General features: G+C 35.1%; 1 protein-coding gene across 3 annotated transcripts in view; it reads right to left on the bottom strand.

Moving 5' to 3' along the window:
* Positions 1 to 4815: 4815 nt before the first annotated feature.
* LOC126272887 (synergin gamma-like) overlaps positions 4816 to 17762 on the bottom strand; it is a 178830-nt gene continuing 165883 nt past the window's right edge. For all 3 annotated transcript variants that reach the window (XM_049976145.1, XM_049976153.1, XM_049976162.1), the window contains 2 exons: positions 17524 to 17672; positions 4816 to 14255 (listed from right to left, as the gene is read on the bottom strand). In XM_049976145.1, the coding sequence (XP_049832102.1) occupies positions 14061 to 14255; positions 17524 to 17672 (344 nt within the window). In that variant the 3' untranslated portion in view covers positions 4816 to 14060. The remainder of the gene's footprint in view (positions 14256 to 17523; positions 17673 to 17762) is intronic.

The following is a 17762-nucleotide window of genomic DNA, read 5'->3' as shown; positions in this document are numbered from 1 at the left end:
AGTTCTACACATTCCACAATTAACACTTTCTGCCTCCTTACATAAGATTGTTATAGTGTTTACTATTAAGAAAATTTTATGCAACCATGTGGATGACTAGCACAGCATGCAAAATGTACATTGGGGATTTCTCTCCTTATACTTGTGGCCCATTACCCTCATATTAAACTGTTTTTCTGTGAATAAAACAATCAGTTTCACCATTGGTACCACGAATAAGAACCTGCACTTGCAAGCATCCCTAGCACAACATGCCTTAGGTAATATTGGTGAAGGCCATGTTAAAATGAAACATGACTGTCTTATTTTTCAAGTATCTGTGTGTGACAATACAAGTTTTCATCCTGTAAAATTACACATTGTTATTTCAGCATGGTTGACACAGCATTTTCTTTCAAAACTTTTCACAGACAGAAATGCACAAAAATTATTTAATTAGGAAGTTTTTGGTCAATGTAAATGGTTCGCCAAGTTGCAATGTTAACAGAAAACTTTCCATCCACCAAATATACATATACATCAAGCCTTTTGTATGCTCCATCTAAAAATTTTACATATTTTGCAGTATATGTGCAACAGTCATTATGCAAACTTCAATAGTGGCTCAAAACAGAAGATTACTTTTATTTTCCTCCCTTTCTTCTGTGAACATAATAACATGAATACTCAGTACTCACCAACAGTGATGTACTTACTCTTTCCAGTTGTTTAAAACAATCATTTACCATTTATGCATATAAATATATTGTAACGTAAGTTATACAACAGTTGCAAAAAGCACTCAGTCCATGTACATCATGAAGGTACTAGACCTTACAAACACTATGAAAAAAGAGTAATGAAGACTTCACATTTTGCTCATTGTAATTTAAAATAAATATAATAATAATAATAATAATAATAATAATAATACCAAATTGTTTTATGGTCATAAAAACAGGTAACTGGTGAATAGAAGCCTCAAACACAAGTTCTCAGAAGTTCTTACAAGCTTACTGAAGTATTTCCAAGAAAAAGACCATGTATGACAGTATTCTATAGATACAATTCAGTATGATAAAATTTCTATATTGTGGAGTGTAGAAAAACATATAATCCTGTTAGCTGTCATCTACTCATCGACTGCTGTGTCATTATGAGACAGTTTATTTTATTCCACAGTCCTTCAGAAAAAAAAATTAGAGTTCATTTAAACTGTACTGTGCAATGTAATATATCTTGAAAATAAATTAGACAACAGTTTATATCTGCCCCACTATTCAACACATATGACATAGGAGCTACTGCAAGGGGCTATATTATCACACTTGGCACACATCTAGCACTTGAGAAAAATATAAAAAAAGGCTATAAGCCAATGAAAGCAGATAGTTACATGTGCAAAAATGAATAAAGAGCAATTTAATCTGTTCACATGATGTGACATGAAAGCATTATCCTTTTAACATAAAAATACCATCCATTTGGAAGAATATTTTCAAATGTAATTAAAATTAAGGAGTCTGATTCACACTGGTATCCTCAACACAGTAAATAATAATTACAGAATAAAAGACCAAGATACGAAATTAATGGAAAAGAAATTTCTGAAAAGAAATATCATCATAAGATATAAGCAACAGAGACAGAGCCTTACACAAAGCTTTACAAAATAACTTATAATGAGGCAGCACACTTACTGAGAAATACACAAGCCAATTTTGTTTTACAGCTTTCCCAGAGCAGCTTCTAAAACTGGTCACAGAATGTGCATACATGTTTTGTATATGCATAGTTCTTTTGAAAAGTAATCAATCATGGTAAAGAATTTATCAGACACTAAAACATGTATATTTGATTTGATAAATCTCTCTTGACTTAAGAGTCAGGAGTGATCCTTCCACTACCCTTAAGCCTTACCAGTGTGTTTTCCTCTCTTTCCTTTCTCTTCTTCCAGCAAAAACTACTAGTTCTGAAAATTACTAAATACAAAATTCTCCCAGAAAAAGAAACTATAGATACAGGATTTGGAAAGAACTGAATGGAACCAAAGTAAAATTGACTATATTCTGTCAAACAATGAAGAAATGAATGAGGATGTGATAGCCCTAACTCACAGTGAAGGCAGATGAGACTGGTGAGAAGCATTAAGTTACAGGAAAGTGTTCATGCATTCTCGTCTAAAGAAATTAGGCACTGTTTACACATAGGTGAAAGGAGAACTAATTGGCAATGAAAGGTAGATTACGTCTTGCATTGTCAGCAAAATAGTGAACCATATGAACAAAAACTGCCACAACTGGTATGTCACTTTGTTCATTTATTTGCTCTTTCACAAAGCACTAAATTTCTGAATTCCAATGCTTATCCAGTAAGTACACTGAATGTGCCTACTTTGTGCTCTTTGTCCTTCAAAATAACAGTATAGTATATAAGTCTGTTTACAAACATCAACCGTCTCATACAACAGCTACAGCTTTCTTAAAAGTGGATGTCTAAAGAAGATAATTATGAAGGTCACTTAAATACTGGTTGAAAAAAGTCCACTGACATACACGTATAATCTAAATATCTCAGAAACTCTGCAGTCAACATATTCATACTCTTAATCCACATAACATTTTTGACATATATCTCATAGAAGCAATGATAGGAAAACCAACTGAACACATGGTGAAACATATCTGGGAAAGAACACAATGCATTCTTGCAAGAAAGTAGACCCTTTTCAACATTATTATAACACTTTCTACCAACTTTGTTGTATGGGAGAGAAAGCTGGGTGGATTCAGGTTACCTTATCAACAAGGTTGAGGTTACGGATATAAAAGTAGCTAGGATGATTGCAGGTACCAGTAGATGGGAACAATGGCAGGAGGGTGTCCACAATGAGGAAATCAAAGAAAGACTGGGAATGAACTCTACAGATGTAGCAGTCAGGATGAACAGGCTTAGATGGTGGGGTCATGGTACATGCATGGGAGAAGCAAGGTTACCCAAGAGACTCATGGGTTCAGCAGTAGAGGGTAGGAGGAGTCGGGGCAGACCAAGGAGAAGGTACCTGGATTCGGTTAAGAATGATTTTGAAGTAATAGGTTTAACATCAGAAGAGGCACCAATGTTAGCACTGAATAGGGGATCATGGAGGAATTTTATACGGGGGCTATACTCCAGACTGAACACTGAAAGGCATAATCAGTCTTAAATAATGATGATGATGATGATGATGATGATGATGACCAAAAATGTCAAGCAAATCTATAAATCATTTTAAAAAATCCACAAAGTTCAAACTAATTTTATTGTGTAGGTTTTCCTGGGTTTATTTCTTCCTCGTATTTTCAAAATGATGCTTTTATTTTCAAAATGATATGGAAAAAGCATGTCTTCTTTTGCTACAAACCTAAGATAAAAGACAGATACTATTGTATTTATTTTAAATATCAAATATTGGGTATTAAGAAGAAAAACATATGGAAAATGACATTGTTGATACAAACTCTATGACAAACTCTGTGGCTGTCACTTTAAAAATGTAGGTTCAAGGATGATAAAACTTCTTGCGCACAGCAATTGTTGCAAGTTATAAGAGAAACTTACTAAACAACCCTTCCTTTTTACTTTTAATACTTTTATTAACATTTTCTGCAAAAGACAATTTTCCAAGAGAACTGTAGTTCTTTAATAAGAAAACTCCTCTTACTAAATCAGTTCAAATTTTGGCAGATAATGTAACAGACTGCTTATTTTGTTAGCACTGTGACATCTTTGAAAACTTCAGAACATTAACAATACATTTAAAAAGAAATATGTCACCACTTTTACTTAACAGTGCATTATTTATATTTCTTTATGTCACTTCAGAACACAAAACAGTTTGAGAATTGTAGTTGCTAGTACACTGGTCAAAAGTAAGACTGTTACCTGACTCCATACTTCCACAAACATCAACTGGATTTCACTTCCAGTGAAAATTTATTTTACTTAAGAGTGTTTCTTGATGCTAGTGTTCCTCTTACAGCAATCACAAAACAATAAGAAATAATTTTAACCACAAATCAAATAACTGCCTCATTTGCTACACAACCAGCGAATAAAATAATTTATTTTAAACACTGTGCACTCAGAATACTTATGTCGAATTAGTATTATCAGTTTCAATGCAACTACAATGAAAAACAGGTGATTCAAATTTTGTTACTGTATATTTTGATTGTTAGTCAAATGTGAACTTCCTAATATGTTAAAAAATAAAGATTAAGATGCATTTTTAAAAAGAAAATGAAATATAAGAACAAATAAAAGAACTAAAGTAAAATTCTCTACAGCATGCTGTGTGGATTTACTATTGCAGTTGAGCTCTTTCTTTAGATGTATATAATTTCACCAGTCTTCTATGGCAATAAAAAAGCCAAAGCTCATTCCAATTCAATTTGGCCACTTATCTCCTGTTACCTAAAGAGATTTAAAAATGCAATGGTGATTTTTATCATGGGCACCAAGAATGCAAAAAGAAAGCAATATCTTTTCACTGGTAGGTAACAACACCATCCTGTTATATCATCAGAGCTGAATATGGTGTAGTAAGAGAAAAAAGAAATTGACAAAAAGACATTTTCTTATATGAGTCATTTTACTAAGTTAACAAACACACAAGTAGCAAAGAAACACTGTTGTATCTTGAATGCATTCTGGATGACAACAGTATCTCATTTTCAAAGTGAGTTTCACTAAAATATGTTTTATCAAGGACAAGCCTGACGAGAGAGAGAGAGAGAGAGAGAGAGAGAGAGAGAGAGAGAGAGAGAGAGAGAGAGAGAGAGGGGGGGGGGGGAGGGGGGATCCCATGTTCATGGTTTCTGCTCAATTTAAGTTGTATAAACAAAATTTCTTTTTATGATTTTTGGGCATGTGTATTGTAAGCCATGGCAACTGAAGTATCCATAATATTTTTTTTTTTATTTTCCTCTATATATGCAATTTTAGACTTTCTAGTTATCAGAGACCAGTAAGCTGCATATAAAAGAAATACAAAGGTAGAAAGTAACGAACACATCAGGCAGGTGAACAGAGATGCAAAATTGTGAAGAATTATTTAAGAATATGAAAGGACACTAAATTATATAAAGCAACAATTATATAAAGCAACAGCTTGGGAATTTCACGCCTAGATACAGATTAAAGATGTAATCAGCAAAAGGTTTTCAACTATTAGATGGCAAAAGAAAAGAAAATCTGAAATGAAACACTTAAAGAGGAGGTTACAGGTTCAGTAAAGTGAATGTTATAGAGTTTGCAGAATTAAACAAAATTATTGAAAAAGATGTCCTTGAAAACATGTGGAAAGTCACAATTAGATCCTGCTAAGTTAAACAACTGTGAAATAATGTGTTGAACTACAAAAATATATTCAATGTTTTTTTCAATAGAATGAAATGTAGAATAAAAATATGATAAACAGAAAACTGAAAAGATTATATGTATAAGCAAAACAAAACAGAAATACTATGTTTTGAAGGTATAACATTTCATCAGTTAAGTTGGCAAATAGCATAACTAACAACAACAGAGAGAGCATATCCATACACTGGGATCAACAGTCACAATCTCGCAGCTAGCAATGCTAGTTCTGTTAATTTTCCGTAGAAGTTCAACAGATTTACATAACTACTGAACAACCAAATATTACTGACAAAAAACATGCTGAATAGGTCCTTAAACCAACACAAAGTACAAAGTAAAAGTGCACGCTACGTTACAGATCTAACTTACACTCAAACAAGAGAAACAAAACGTTTGTCTATCAAGCGCAGAATTTTGGTAGTTCTTGTTTCACACATATATACTAGATCCTCATCTACTCAGGGAATTAAAGACTTGAAGTTTTATATTTTATTTCTTTTAAAAATGCATAAAGTCTATATCACGCTCAAGTGATTTTAGGCCTAATTTTTCAGTGTACAAGTTTAGCATTTTAATATAATTTTAAGTGCAATATGCTATTATATTAACAGCACATACATATATTAGTGTCCTGCACTGCTTTTGTCTCTCCTGTAGTTAATAGAATATATGATTATTTTGTAAATAATTTCGTAAACCACCATGAGTACAAAGTGTCTGAGCTGCTGTAGATAAGTTATTTCTGTAGTTCTATGCAGCTCTTGTGACAGATGACTGCACTGGGAGGGGGTGGGGGAGGGGATGGGGGCGTGTAGGGGCTTCGGATTTGTAGAAGCAAATGAGTCTCTTCCATTGGATTGCAACATATAGTGAAGAGACAGGAAAGAAGTTGAACAAGAGTGGGAGATGAGGGCACTTAAGACTGAACTGAAGAGTGCTAGTGAGGAACTGATGGGGTTAAGAGGGGAGAAGAGTGAAGATAAGTGGGAAATTGTAGCAGGGAACAGGGGCCACAGAAAGAGAACAGGATCTGATAGTTTCCTCACTGGCACAAGTAAACATAGTGGTAGGTAATACCCAACAAAATTTCATCAGGAAACCAACTATTTGAACAAAAGTAGAAAGTAGAGAGAATGTTCTGTTGTTAGGAAGTAACCATGGAAAAATGTGGTGTGGATTTTGCAGAAAAATCAGTGGTCCGGTAACATGCCACAAACTTTTTCAAGCACACTGCATGTCTGAGCCAAGTGGTAGATGATGTAGGATCCTTGTGCAAGGGCTTTACAACGCAGGATCATGTTGTGACAGTGGGTGGAGCTCAGGGATCAGGGCCATAATATTGAGAGTGATCCGATAAAAATAGCTTCTGAAACGAAGCATACAAATATTGGGTTGGTGCATGTTTTCATGTGGTATTATCAGCTCCAATTGAACAGTTCTGTTAGGAGGGTCAATATGGAGTCAGATCAGCTGCTTCAGGTGGCTAGTGGGTCAGATATGGGTCTGGTTCTTGTTGATACTATTGGTAAGATGGATTTCACTAGGCAGGACCTCCACCTCAATAAGGAAGGGAAATGTAAACTGGTAATTGGCTTCGCAATGCATGGGAGTACCTCTTTTTTAGGCTGAGACCAATGTCCAGTGATTCAATACTGAAAGGAATTAAGGCAGGCAGGTACTCAAGATGTTAAGTTCAGTGAAAAATAATGTTTAGCGTATCGCATCAAAATATCAGGGGATGGAGATAAATAGAAGAGCTTCTTGTTTGTTTGGAAGATTTAAAAACTGAGGAAGCAATAGATGTAGTACGCCTGTCTGATCATCATATAGTCATAGATGGAGAAAGGAGGAACTGTCATACATCTTAAATGTTATCATAGTGTGAAAAATTTAAAAAAAAAGTGTAGAGCAAAATACAGAAGCATGTGCCTGTGAGCTTGAACTAAATAATAATTGCAATTTTTAGGGAAAGCCTGCAGCAGATAGGCTGGGATGAAGTGTACTGAGATCCTGATGTTTACTTAAAATATAACTTATTTCATGATATGCTTGTGAGTATAATTGAAAACAGTTTCCCTAAGGAAACAGTAAAATTAAACTGTTAGAAACCACATTAAAAATCATGTCTTACTAAAGGGATAAATGTATCTTGTACACAGTAATGGGAAATGTATCTAATAGCAAGTAATGACCTGGAAACAGTCTAATGTTGTGTAAACTACAGTACTACACAGGGTGTTTGGGGAGGAAAGGTCAATAAAAGAGTGATAGTATAAGTAATACTGAACAAAAAATGTTATATGAACATAGGTCCACAAATACTTCATTAGGGAGGTATGGGTATTGAAAGGAACTGCAAAACTGATGTGCACACATGAACGTATACTCAATACAACTGGGCTGTAACACGATTTTCTTGCAAACAATGCACGGGTACATGCCATGTTTACACTATGCAACCTACCACATATTATGGTCATGTGATGTACGTAGTACAATCACCCATTGTTTCTGTAGTTGTGCCATGTAAGCTGAATTGTGTAGTGTACCAGTGACAGATCTGTTAGCTGTGTAGTCTATGGCATTAACTGTGTTCGTACAAGTGCTACTAACAATGCCACACATCTACAGCAATGAGCAATATGCAGATATGGTGTATGTTTATGGCTTCTGCGACGATAGTGTACTGCTGCAAAAGAAGAATACCACAGGCGCTTTCCGACTTGACGATTACCTGATTGCTGGGTGTTTACCAAACTGTTTATCACTTTGCCTGAAACAGGCTCTTTTACAAGTAAACATTTTTCATCCGAGCATGCGCGTCAACAAACTTTGCAAGAACAGGAAGAAATTATCGCAAGTGTTGCTCGAAGTCCCAGTACAAGCATACAAAGAATGTCCCTGCACATGACTGTCCCACAGACACGTGTATGGGAAACATTACATGCGGAAAACCTGTATGCATTCCACATACACCATGTCCAAAATCTCCACATTGGTGACAATGTCCAACGACTTCAATTCTGTCACTGGGTAATTGAGAATAGTCATTTGCTTCCATGCACACTATTCACTGACGAAGCCCAGTTTTCACGACATGGAATAAACAACACACACAATAATCATCAATGGTCACGGAAAAATAAACACACTTCAGTGGATAGCAATTTCCAAGTTCGTTTTGCCATAAATGTTTCGTGCAGCATGATCGGTAACCTTTCGATAGGTCCATTTATTATCAATCAGCAATTGACGGGAGAGAGGTACCTGTGTTTTTTGGAAAATTCATTTGTGGAACTATTGGAAGATGTTATTTTAGCTAAGTGAAATGGAATGTACTTTCAACATGATGGTGCCCCTCCACATGTTACCTTACGTGTGAGAGACCACCTCAACCGCACCAACCCTAATCCCTAGATTGGCCATGGTGGTGCTATGAACTGGATTCCAAAATCACCTAACCTTACACCTTTAGATTTCTGTTTATAGGGCTGGATGAAATCAGAGGTGCACAAAGTGAAGGTAAATACATGAGATGAAGTGATTTGTTGCATCATGAATGCTGCTAAATTGATTAGGAACCAACCACAGGCAACTGAACAAGCAACATATGTTATCGCTAGAGCGCAAAATTGCATTGACGTTCATGGTGGGATATTTGAACCTGTTCTGTGAACTGTATATCATCTGTACGGTAAGTGTTAAAGCCATTTGTAAAAGATGTGGTACGTCTTTTTCAACTGAATATATGTAACATGTATGTTGTAATGCATTATGTACTAAATGCATAGTAAATAAACATTATGTAAAAATGTGTAACTTAACTGTACTTCTCTGTAACATTGTTTTTAACAAAGTCACATTACGGTCCAGTTGTATTGCGTATACCTTCACATTGTGCACATCAATTTTGCAGAATTAATGTTCCTTTCAATACCCATACATCCCTAACGAAGCATTTGTGGACCTATGTTCATGAAATATTTTTTGTTCAGAATTACTTATATTATCACTGTGTAAAATATTGACCTTTTCTCCCCAAACACCCTGTATAAAGGAAAGCTACCAAAAAGTTCAGAAGTATGTGTACTATGTCTGCAATTAGCACCTTTGCTAACAAAATTAAAATAATTTCGAATATTGTTGAAAGGGAAACACGGCAACCAAGAGAACAATATGACTATTACCATCAAACTAAATGAAAAGTTTACTAACAACATTCAGAAGTTGAAAATATTTTAATAATCTTTTTTAAATGTTGTGAAGAAAACAGGATTCAGATGTTCAATAGGAAAGGCAAAGCTTATATAGAAGAGGCAACACCTATGCAATTTGATAGAGTTGTAAAAGATTGGTCCCAACAGATAAGTAGGATTCCCAGCCACAAATGTAACAGCTCATTGAAACAGGGTGCTTTTCCTGATAGACTGAGATGTGCTATTGTTAAACCATTGCACAAAAAGGGGAATATGTCTGCCTACCACCCAATCTTACTTCTGAAAGCTTTGTCCTAAATTCTTGAAAAAGTAATGTATTTAAGAGTAGCTTCACTTGTTTGTAAAAATAAAGTACTAAGAAAATGTCAGTTTGGTTTTCAGAAAGGTTTTGCAGAATAAATGCTTTAATATAGCATATATTATATGTCTTGACTGATCAAATATTAAATGCTCTAAATAACTGAACATTGCCATAAGGGTTCTTTTTTATGGTCTCTCGAAGGTTTTTGATTGTGTAAGTCACAGAATTCTGCTAGATATGCTTGTGGTATGAGTGGGGCAGTGAACAAATGGTTTAATTCATATTTAACTGGAAGAGTGCTGAACATCAAAATAAACAATTCACATAATGTCCAAAAATCAGCAGAAACCTCAGACTGGAGAGGTAACAAGAATGGTATTCAGTCTCATGTCCCTTATTATTCTTCATATATATTAATGACTTGCCACTTTATATTCACTAAGATCTGAAGCAACTTCTTTTTACTGATGATATTGTCAGTAATCACACCAAACACACAAGAATGAGGTGAGGAAATTGTAAATAATGTCTTTCAGAAAATTATTAAGTGGTTCTCTGCGAGCAAACTCTCACTAAATGTGATAAAACACAATATATATAGTTCTGTACAATGACAGCAAAACTCCATTAATAAATGCAGACTCTGTACATAAGACTGTAGCTCAGGCAAAATATTCAAAATTTTAGGGTGTGTGCACTGATGAGAGATGGAATTGGAAGAAACACACTGATGATCTGCTGAAACAGTTGTGTTCAGCTATTGATGACTTATGGTCATCAAAAATTTTGGTAATAAAAATAAATTTAAACAAACTTACTATGGCTATTTTCATTCACTGCTTTTATTTGGCATCATGTTTTGGGATAATTAATCATTATGGGGAAAAAGTATTCATCACACAAAGCACATAATCAGAATAATAGCTTGAGCCCACCCAAGATCACATTGCACACATTTATTTAAGGAACTAAGGATATTCACAGTAGCTTCACAGCATATTTATTCACTTACGAAATTTGTTATTCATAACACATCCCAATTCAAAACCCATAGCAATATGCATAGCTACAAAACTAGGAGAAAGGCTGATGTTCACCACTCTGGGTTAAATCTAACTCTGTCTCAGAAAGGGGTGAATTATGCTGCCACAAAAGTCTCTGATCACTACCGAATAGCATCAGAAGTCTGACAGATAACCAAACAGCATTTAGAAACAAATTAAAAGAATTTATGAATGACAACTCCTCCTACTCATAGATGAATTTTTAGATATAAATTAGTACTTTTACAATAATTAAAAAATCAATCAAAAAAACTGAATTATATTATGTAAAGAAACCTTTCATTAAACAGGTATGTTCCACATCATAACAAAGTGTTGTATCAGGAAAATCAAATGTAGATTTTATGTTCCTACCACATATAAGTCCACTTCCCACAGTGAACAAATTATGGTGCAATTGGAAAACACATTTCTTTCTTACATTTGCCTAGCGTATCCATTCCTAAAGATGTGTAATTAAAATGTGTCTGTGGTGGTGGGGGGGGGGGGGGGGGGGGGCATCTTACTTCATGGCACAACATAAACACGTTATACCAAATTTCAGGTGGGAACAGAGAGGGTTCCTCAAGATGGTTATGACCACATATTTTCATACCTTCAGTTAATGGTGGTAGTAGGTCTGCAGTTTATATTGAAGGGAAGAAGTTGTTAAAACTCAACTCAAAAGTATAATGAACACTGATTATCTTCTGAAAGAAACCACTACACTGCATTCACATAATTCAGGCATTTTAATTGCAAAACATCAGGTGAGAGAACACAATGGGTGATACAATGCACTGGTGGGACAAGAGGAATACAAACCCCCATCTAGTCATTCTGAGTCATATTTTTGTGTTTACTCTAAGTCATTTTAGGTGAATGACAGATTGGTTCCTTCAGCAAGATGACAAAAAAATCCCTCCACCAAGTGACCTGAAACTCCATTATTTGTAGGGAATTAACTGCAATCCTTTTCCTCTGTACTGAGACTGAAATGTGTATATAAATGAATCTGGTGGTGGGGAGGGGGGAACCTGGCAGCAAGTTTTACAGGATCACAACATACTAATTAGATGAAAACAAAAATAGGAATTTTTGGCAATTTTTGTCATATAGGAAATATGCTGTGGCCTACGGAATGTTTCTGTGCCTAACATTTATTCTTCTTATGCTGGAGATATTTGGCTATAAAGACACAGTTTATATCTTTGAACCTAAATGAGCTTATTAAGCTGAATCATATTTATATGCAATAGTGCAATGATCAGGTTGTGACATCATCTGAGCACTGATAAGATTGCAGGGTTGCATCAAAGTGTGTTATGGGGGCAGTACTGTGAAGAATTGGTGCTGTCAGCTTTAGTTAGCACTAAGACCACTAACTTGTTAATTTAAACTCTTTTTTTCTTTTCTGTTTAAGCTTTTCTGTGTGAAAGCTTTCACTGTATGGTGAAAAAAATTGATGTTTAACTATTCTGAAATTATAAGTGGCATGAAATAAAAGCAACATATTTGCACCAACGAAAAAAAAAACATTACTCATATGCATGACTAAACAATAATCCAACCGTAAAAATAATCATGAAGTCTTTTGCTAAAGGTTATCCAACTATTTTAATATTACAGCAAATACAAAGTCTGTTCTGGGAAGTATTAAGTAAATCTCGTAGCTAACATAAAAGAGACAGAAGAAACAATTACAAATTAATTGTAAGAACTGATGTATTTTGGGCACACAGCAATTCTGACTAAATTGAGTAACATTTAATATAATGGTTCACATTTCAAAGCAAAAAGTTCGAATACTAGTGGTGCATTTCATTCCACCTGAGGATTGTTTTCAGACCCATGAGCCAGCAGTTATGCCACATTTTCAGTCAAGACAGTTTAAGTGAAGCTACAACTTGAAATGGTAGTACAGAAAACATTAAAAAACCATAAGCAATATTCCTAGTATTGTCATGACAGAGTCGAAAAAAGGCTTCAATGAATTAATCTACTAATTTAAACCAGGAAAAAAAATTGCACCGAAAATTTCCAAAACTGAGTCAGTTATTCACTAAAATGAATGTAATGTGAGTTAAGAACTTGGAGAGATGCTCTATCCACTGATGTGTATCTATTATCTGTATGTTTTGTAGTTTCCACAACGCAATCTACTGAAAACCTGGAGGTACTTTTGAGTAACTCTGTGTAGCTGACTTTCAAAAACTAAAAAGTCTTTCTGATAAGCTTTCTTTAATATAATGAACCAAAAATCACATTCTTCGTACTCATATTTTCCTTACCAACAACATATCTTTAACGAAATCAATTTATGTTGCACTAGACATCTACACAACTTGCAAATGTTACCATCATTCACAAAATAAATAGATATAATGATTTAATTGAGGAGGGAAAAAATGCAGACACAACTTTGAGAGATAAGAAATTGATCACATGATTTTACTGTCTGTTGATGTGAAAAGTAAAGTTTTCATTACTGCACCATCAGTTTCTGAGGACAGTTAATTTGTGATGACTCCTAAGAATAGCAGATGAACAGCGCAAAATTATGGAAGCTTCATTCTCCTTTCCTGAATAGTCACACCTAAAAGTGATAACAGCTAATGAATTTTTAGAGCCAATAATTAGCACTAACACTACAAAAATAAATATTTCAGAAACTATCAACAATTTCACTGAATCTCAAACTGACCTTTCACCTTCTTCTAGTCAGAAATTAAATCACCTCTCTACAGTGAAGATTACTCATTTTCGGCATAATAGTACCATGTGCCACATTCCTCCAGAATACAAAACAGCACTGGGTACTCACTTCATTCATATGTTGCACTCCCTTATAGGAGGAATTGCTATGATAATATATTGTCTCCAGAACCTGATTATTACAACTCATCACAGTATATTGTCTACATGACTAGGTGAAAAAGTCTTTGCAGATATGTGGCGTCAACTCACAAATTTATGTGAAATTATACATGGCTACACGTTTCACAGAATAAAGTAAACAATCACAATACGTTAAGTACAGCTTTTAACAAAACAGAAACTATTTTCATTAAACATAAATAATACTGATGCCTTTAAACATCTCAGGCAATTGTGTGTTCACAGCAATGAGTTTGCCAAGCAGGGCAAACTACACTCCACACAATTGACCCATAGATTGGCACATGCTGCATGGTAGAGCTGACCTCCATATTCGAGAGCACTTGTATTGCCACTCCCTCCCTCCATGGCTGTGAGACATATACCACAAACAGGATTATCAGGGAAATCTAAAGATGGCAGTTCCCGATGGACCTGTAGGGGAACAGATATTTTCATTTTCATTATATACAGGCTAATACAATGCACAAGAAAAACTAAAAACTTTGTACTACAGTCAATTGGACCTGTCACATAACATTACCACTGGAAACACCCGCCACACCACAACAAACATGGAATAACCAATACCGCAAACGGAAAGTGAGGAGCGGGGCTGGTGTTATTGGTTAATACAAACCATTGAGAAATGCACAGAACTATGAGTTTCAACACATATTTATGTTTTTTAAATGGAAATGTGTTATAATTTTTAGCACAACTGAAAATAGAAAAAATACTTAATCGATTCCGTTTCTTACATTGTAAAATGCTAATTACATCCAGAGTAATTTGTAACACAAAGTTGACACTTGATTAACTCCTCAGCAGTTCAGTCATGTGTATCGGAGAGAATCCAGTTAATTTGGGATAAAAAAGGAACAGTGATGCAATGTAGATACAGAGGAGACTTGAACAGAACGTTACGTCTACATGCTAACATTTTTATTGGTATTTTTGTCTGAAGAGTACTGTATGGCAGTGATTTGTTACAAGAAAATGTACATTAACATGAGAATTTAGTTAAACTTACAAATTTGTTTTCTGTTTTCAACTACAGAATGTAAAAGAGTGTGTCCTGATATTTCACGCCAATAAATGTTCAAAGTGGTGCCCATCATTTGCTGCACACATTTGCCATCAACCGTGTAATAAAGGTCTTACATGACACAGTACATCTGGTGTAATGTTACCACAGGCTGCCTCAATACGATGTTTCATATCCTCTGGGGCTGTAGGCACATCACTGCACACATTCTCCTTTAACATACCCCAATTCTCCTTTAACATAGCCCACAGAAAGAATACTAAAAGTGTAAGATCAGGACAACAGGCTGATGAATTTATGCATCCGCCATGTCCTATGAAACGTCTGGCGAACATTGTGTCAATGGTCAGCCTAGTGTTCATTGCAGAATGTGCAGGAGCACCATCATGTTGATACCACATACATCTGTGCGTTTCCAGTGAGACATAAGCAATGTTAGCAGATCATTTTGTAGAAACTTGATGTAATTTGCGATGTGTGGGTGCCTTAATGAAGTGAGAACCAATGAGATGGTTGCCAATTACTCTGCACCAAAGATTTACATTCCATCCACATATGTGCGGATGGATATGTGTGTGTGTGTGTGTGCGAGTGTACACCTGTCCTTTTTTTTCCCCTAAGGGAAGTCTTTCCGCTCCCGGGATTGGAATGACTCCTTACCCTCTCCCTTAAAACCCACATCCTTTCATTTTTCCCTCTCCTTCCCTCTTTCCTGACGAAGCAACTGCCAGTTGCGAAAGCTCGTAATCCTGTGTGTGTGTTTGTGTGTTTTGTTCATGTGCCTGTCTGCCGGCGCTTTCCCGCTTGGTAAGTCTTGGAATCTTTGTTTTTAATATATTCTGTTCTTACTTGGGTACAGAACACTCTCACAGACATCCAATAACACAATGTACTACAGTTATTCTGAGTACAAGGACTAATTCAGCAAGCGCTACATGCAGACACAGAGACAACCAAGTTAGTAAACATCGTAGTCATCGTAAACATACCCCTACAGATATTGGTTTTTACAACACATGACAAAGTCTGAGGTTTCAAGCATCAACTTAACGTTACAAATTCCTCTTGATGTACTTAACCTTTCACAATGTTACAAACGGCACTGATTAAGTATTTGTTTCTATTTTCAGCTGTGCTCAAACAATAACATGTTTCCATTTAAACAACAATGGTAGTTTCTGAAAAATCTAAAAAAATGCACATTTCCTTGTGTTGATATACAACGAAATTCAGGGGTGACATATTCTTTGCTAGAACTGTGAACCACAAACACTGATTAACTATGAAATAAGTTACATATCCAAAACACTCATGCCGGTAACTTATGAAGATATAGTTTCATTAAGCATCTGAAAATTCTCAAAAATAACCTATTTCTCATGTAACTGTATAATGAAATTAGAGAAATATTCTTTGAATGATTAAATTATTCTTGAATTGAAGTGGTAAGAATAATTCACAAATCCACATCGGAAGAAAGAATCATCTTTGTGATTTATATATCTTATAAGGCTATTTTTATTCAAATATCATTAAGTTATTAATAATTTTTGGTAACATATGTGAGAAAAAAACACTGATCAAAATTTAATTTTATCAAACTGCAGACACTGAATGGAGCTGTAGTGTACGCGGGAAGGGAATGAGCAGTTGACAACAGTGCCTTCTGGCATACACTACAGTTCCACCAAGAGTCTATGTGGGTTACTGATGGTGATTCTCTATGGTCTAAAGATGGTCTTTCAAGAATGAAACTGGTGACCACAAATAAAACAACTTTTTTGTCATCAACACTGATTATTTTATTACAATTAAATTATCACTTGAGTTTTAGACGATTTTCAGTTGCTGCTGATTTTTGGAGAATAATTAACATTCAGTCACCCTTAGGAAAAGTTTTCAAGTGATGGTTTGTGATGTACAGGCATCCACTGAAATTGATCATTTTGTGCTCACCAGAATATTCTGCAAACAGGTGGTCAGACTGGCTTTTGTTCACTATTTGGCATTGTAGAAACTGACTGGTGGTTAAGCCCACAAACTGTAGACTGATTGAAGCAAAACTGCACACAAAATTATGTTATTCTCAGATGCTGTATTGTATACCACTACCAAGACTAGACTGTGACACAAGCAGAACATCTTGTGTCTAGGTCTTTCACACAGATATGACTTTTAGGGCAAAGGGTTGGGAGCACAAGTGACATAAAGCAGACCAGGATGGATGTACCATAGATGGGGTTAGCAAAAATTTTTGGAATGATTAGGTACGATGTTTGTGAGAACATGTCAAAATTTTTGTGGAATACATGGTTTGTTGTTTTACTTCAGGTATTGAGTAATAAAGAGGATTTTACCTAGTGTACATAGGTAGAGAATTAGAGGCATGAGAAGAAGTGTCAAAGAAAATCTGTTCGCCCATCAGGTTTGAATGTCAGTACCTGTCTTTGAAGACTATACTTACGGATGCAGGAAGGTTTATAACTTGGAGATTTGCCGTCAACATGTGGCAAACAGTGTGTGAAAACATATTCTTATTCCACAATAAGACTTACAATAGGTATACAGAACTTATTAATAGCAATGTGCAAGCTTATTATGTCATGTGATTCACATAAAAAAGATTATTCCATGTATGGAATAATAATTTCTTACCGAGATATCAGCCTTGTAATAATATACACGAAGACCATCCCAAACTTGGTCAACTTCACAAAACAGAGATTCCAGCTTCTTTGATTCAGCAGATGTAAGTTTAAAGGCATGCTTCACCCTCTGACAGACACCATAAACCTCCAACAGATCTACAAGAAAGTAAATTTCAGATATAACAGAAAACAAAAGAAAAAACACATTTATAAAAAGAAAATTCAGCATGATTGGCTATTAAATAT

This window comes from Schistocerca gregaria, chromosome 1 (genome assembly GCF_023897955.1).
Source record: "Schistocerca gregaria isolate iqSchGreg1 chromosome 1, iqSchGreg1.2, whole genome shotgun sequence".
Lineage (NCBI taxonomy): Eukaryota > Metazoa > Arthropoda > Insecta > Orthoptera > Acrididae > Schistocerca > Schistocerca gregaria.
Note: the sequence above shows the minus strand (reverse complement) of the source record. Positions and strands in the feature narration are given on the sequence as shown.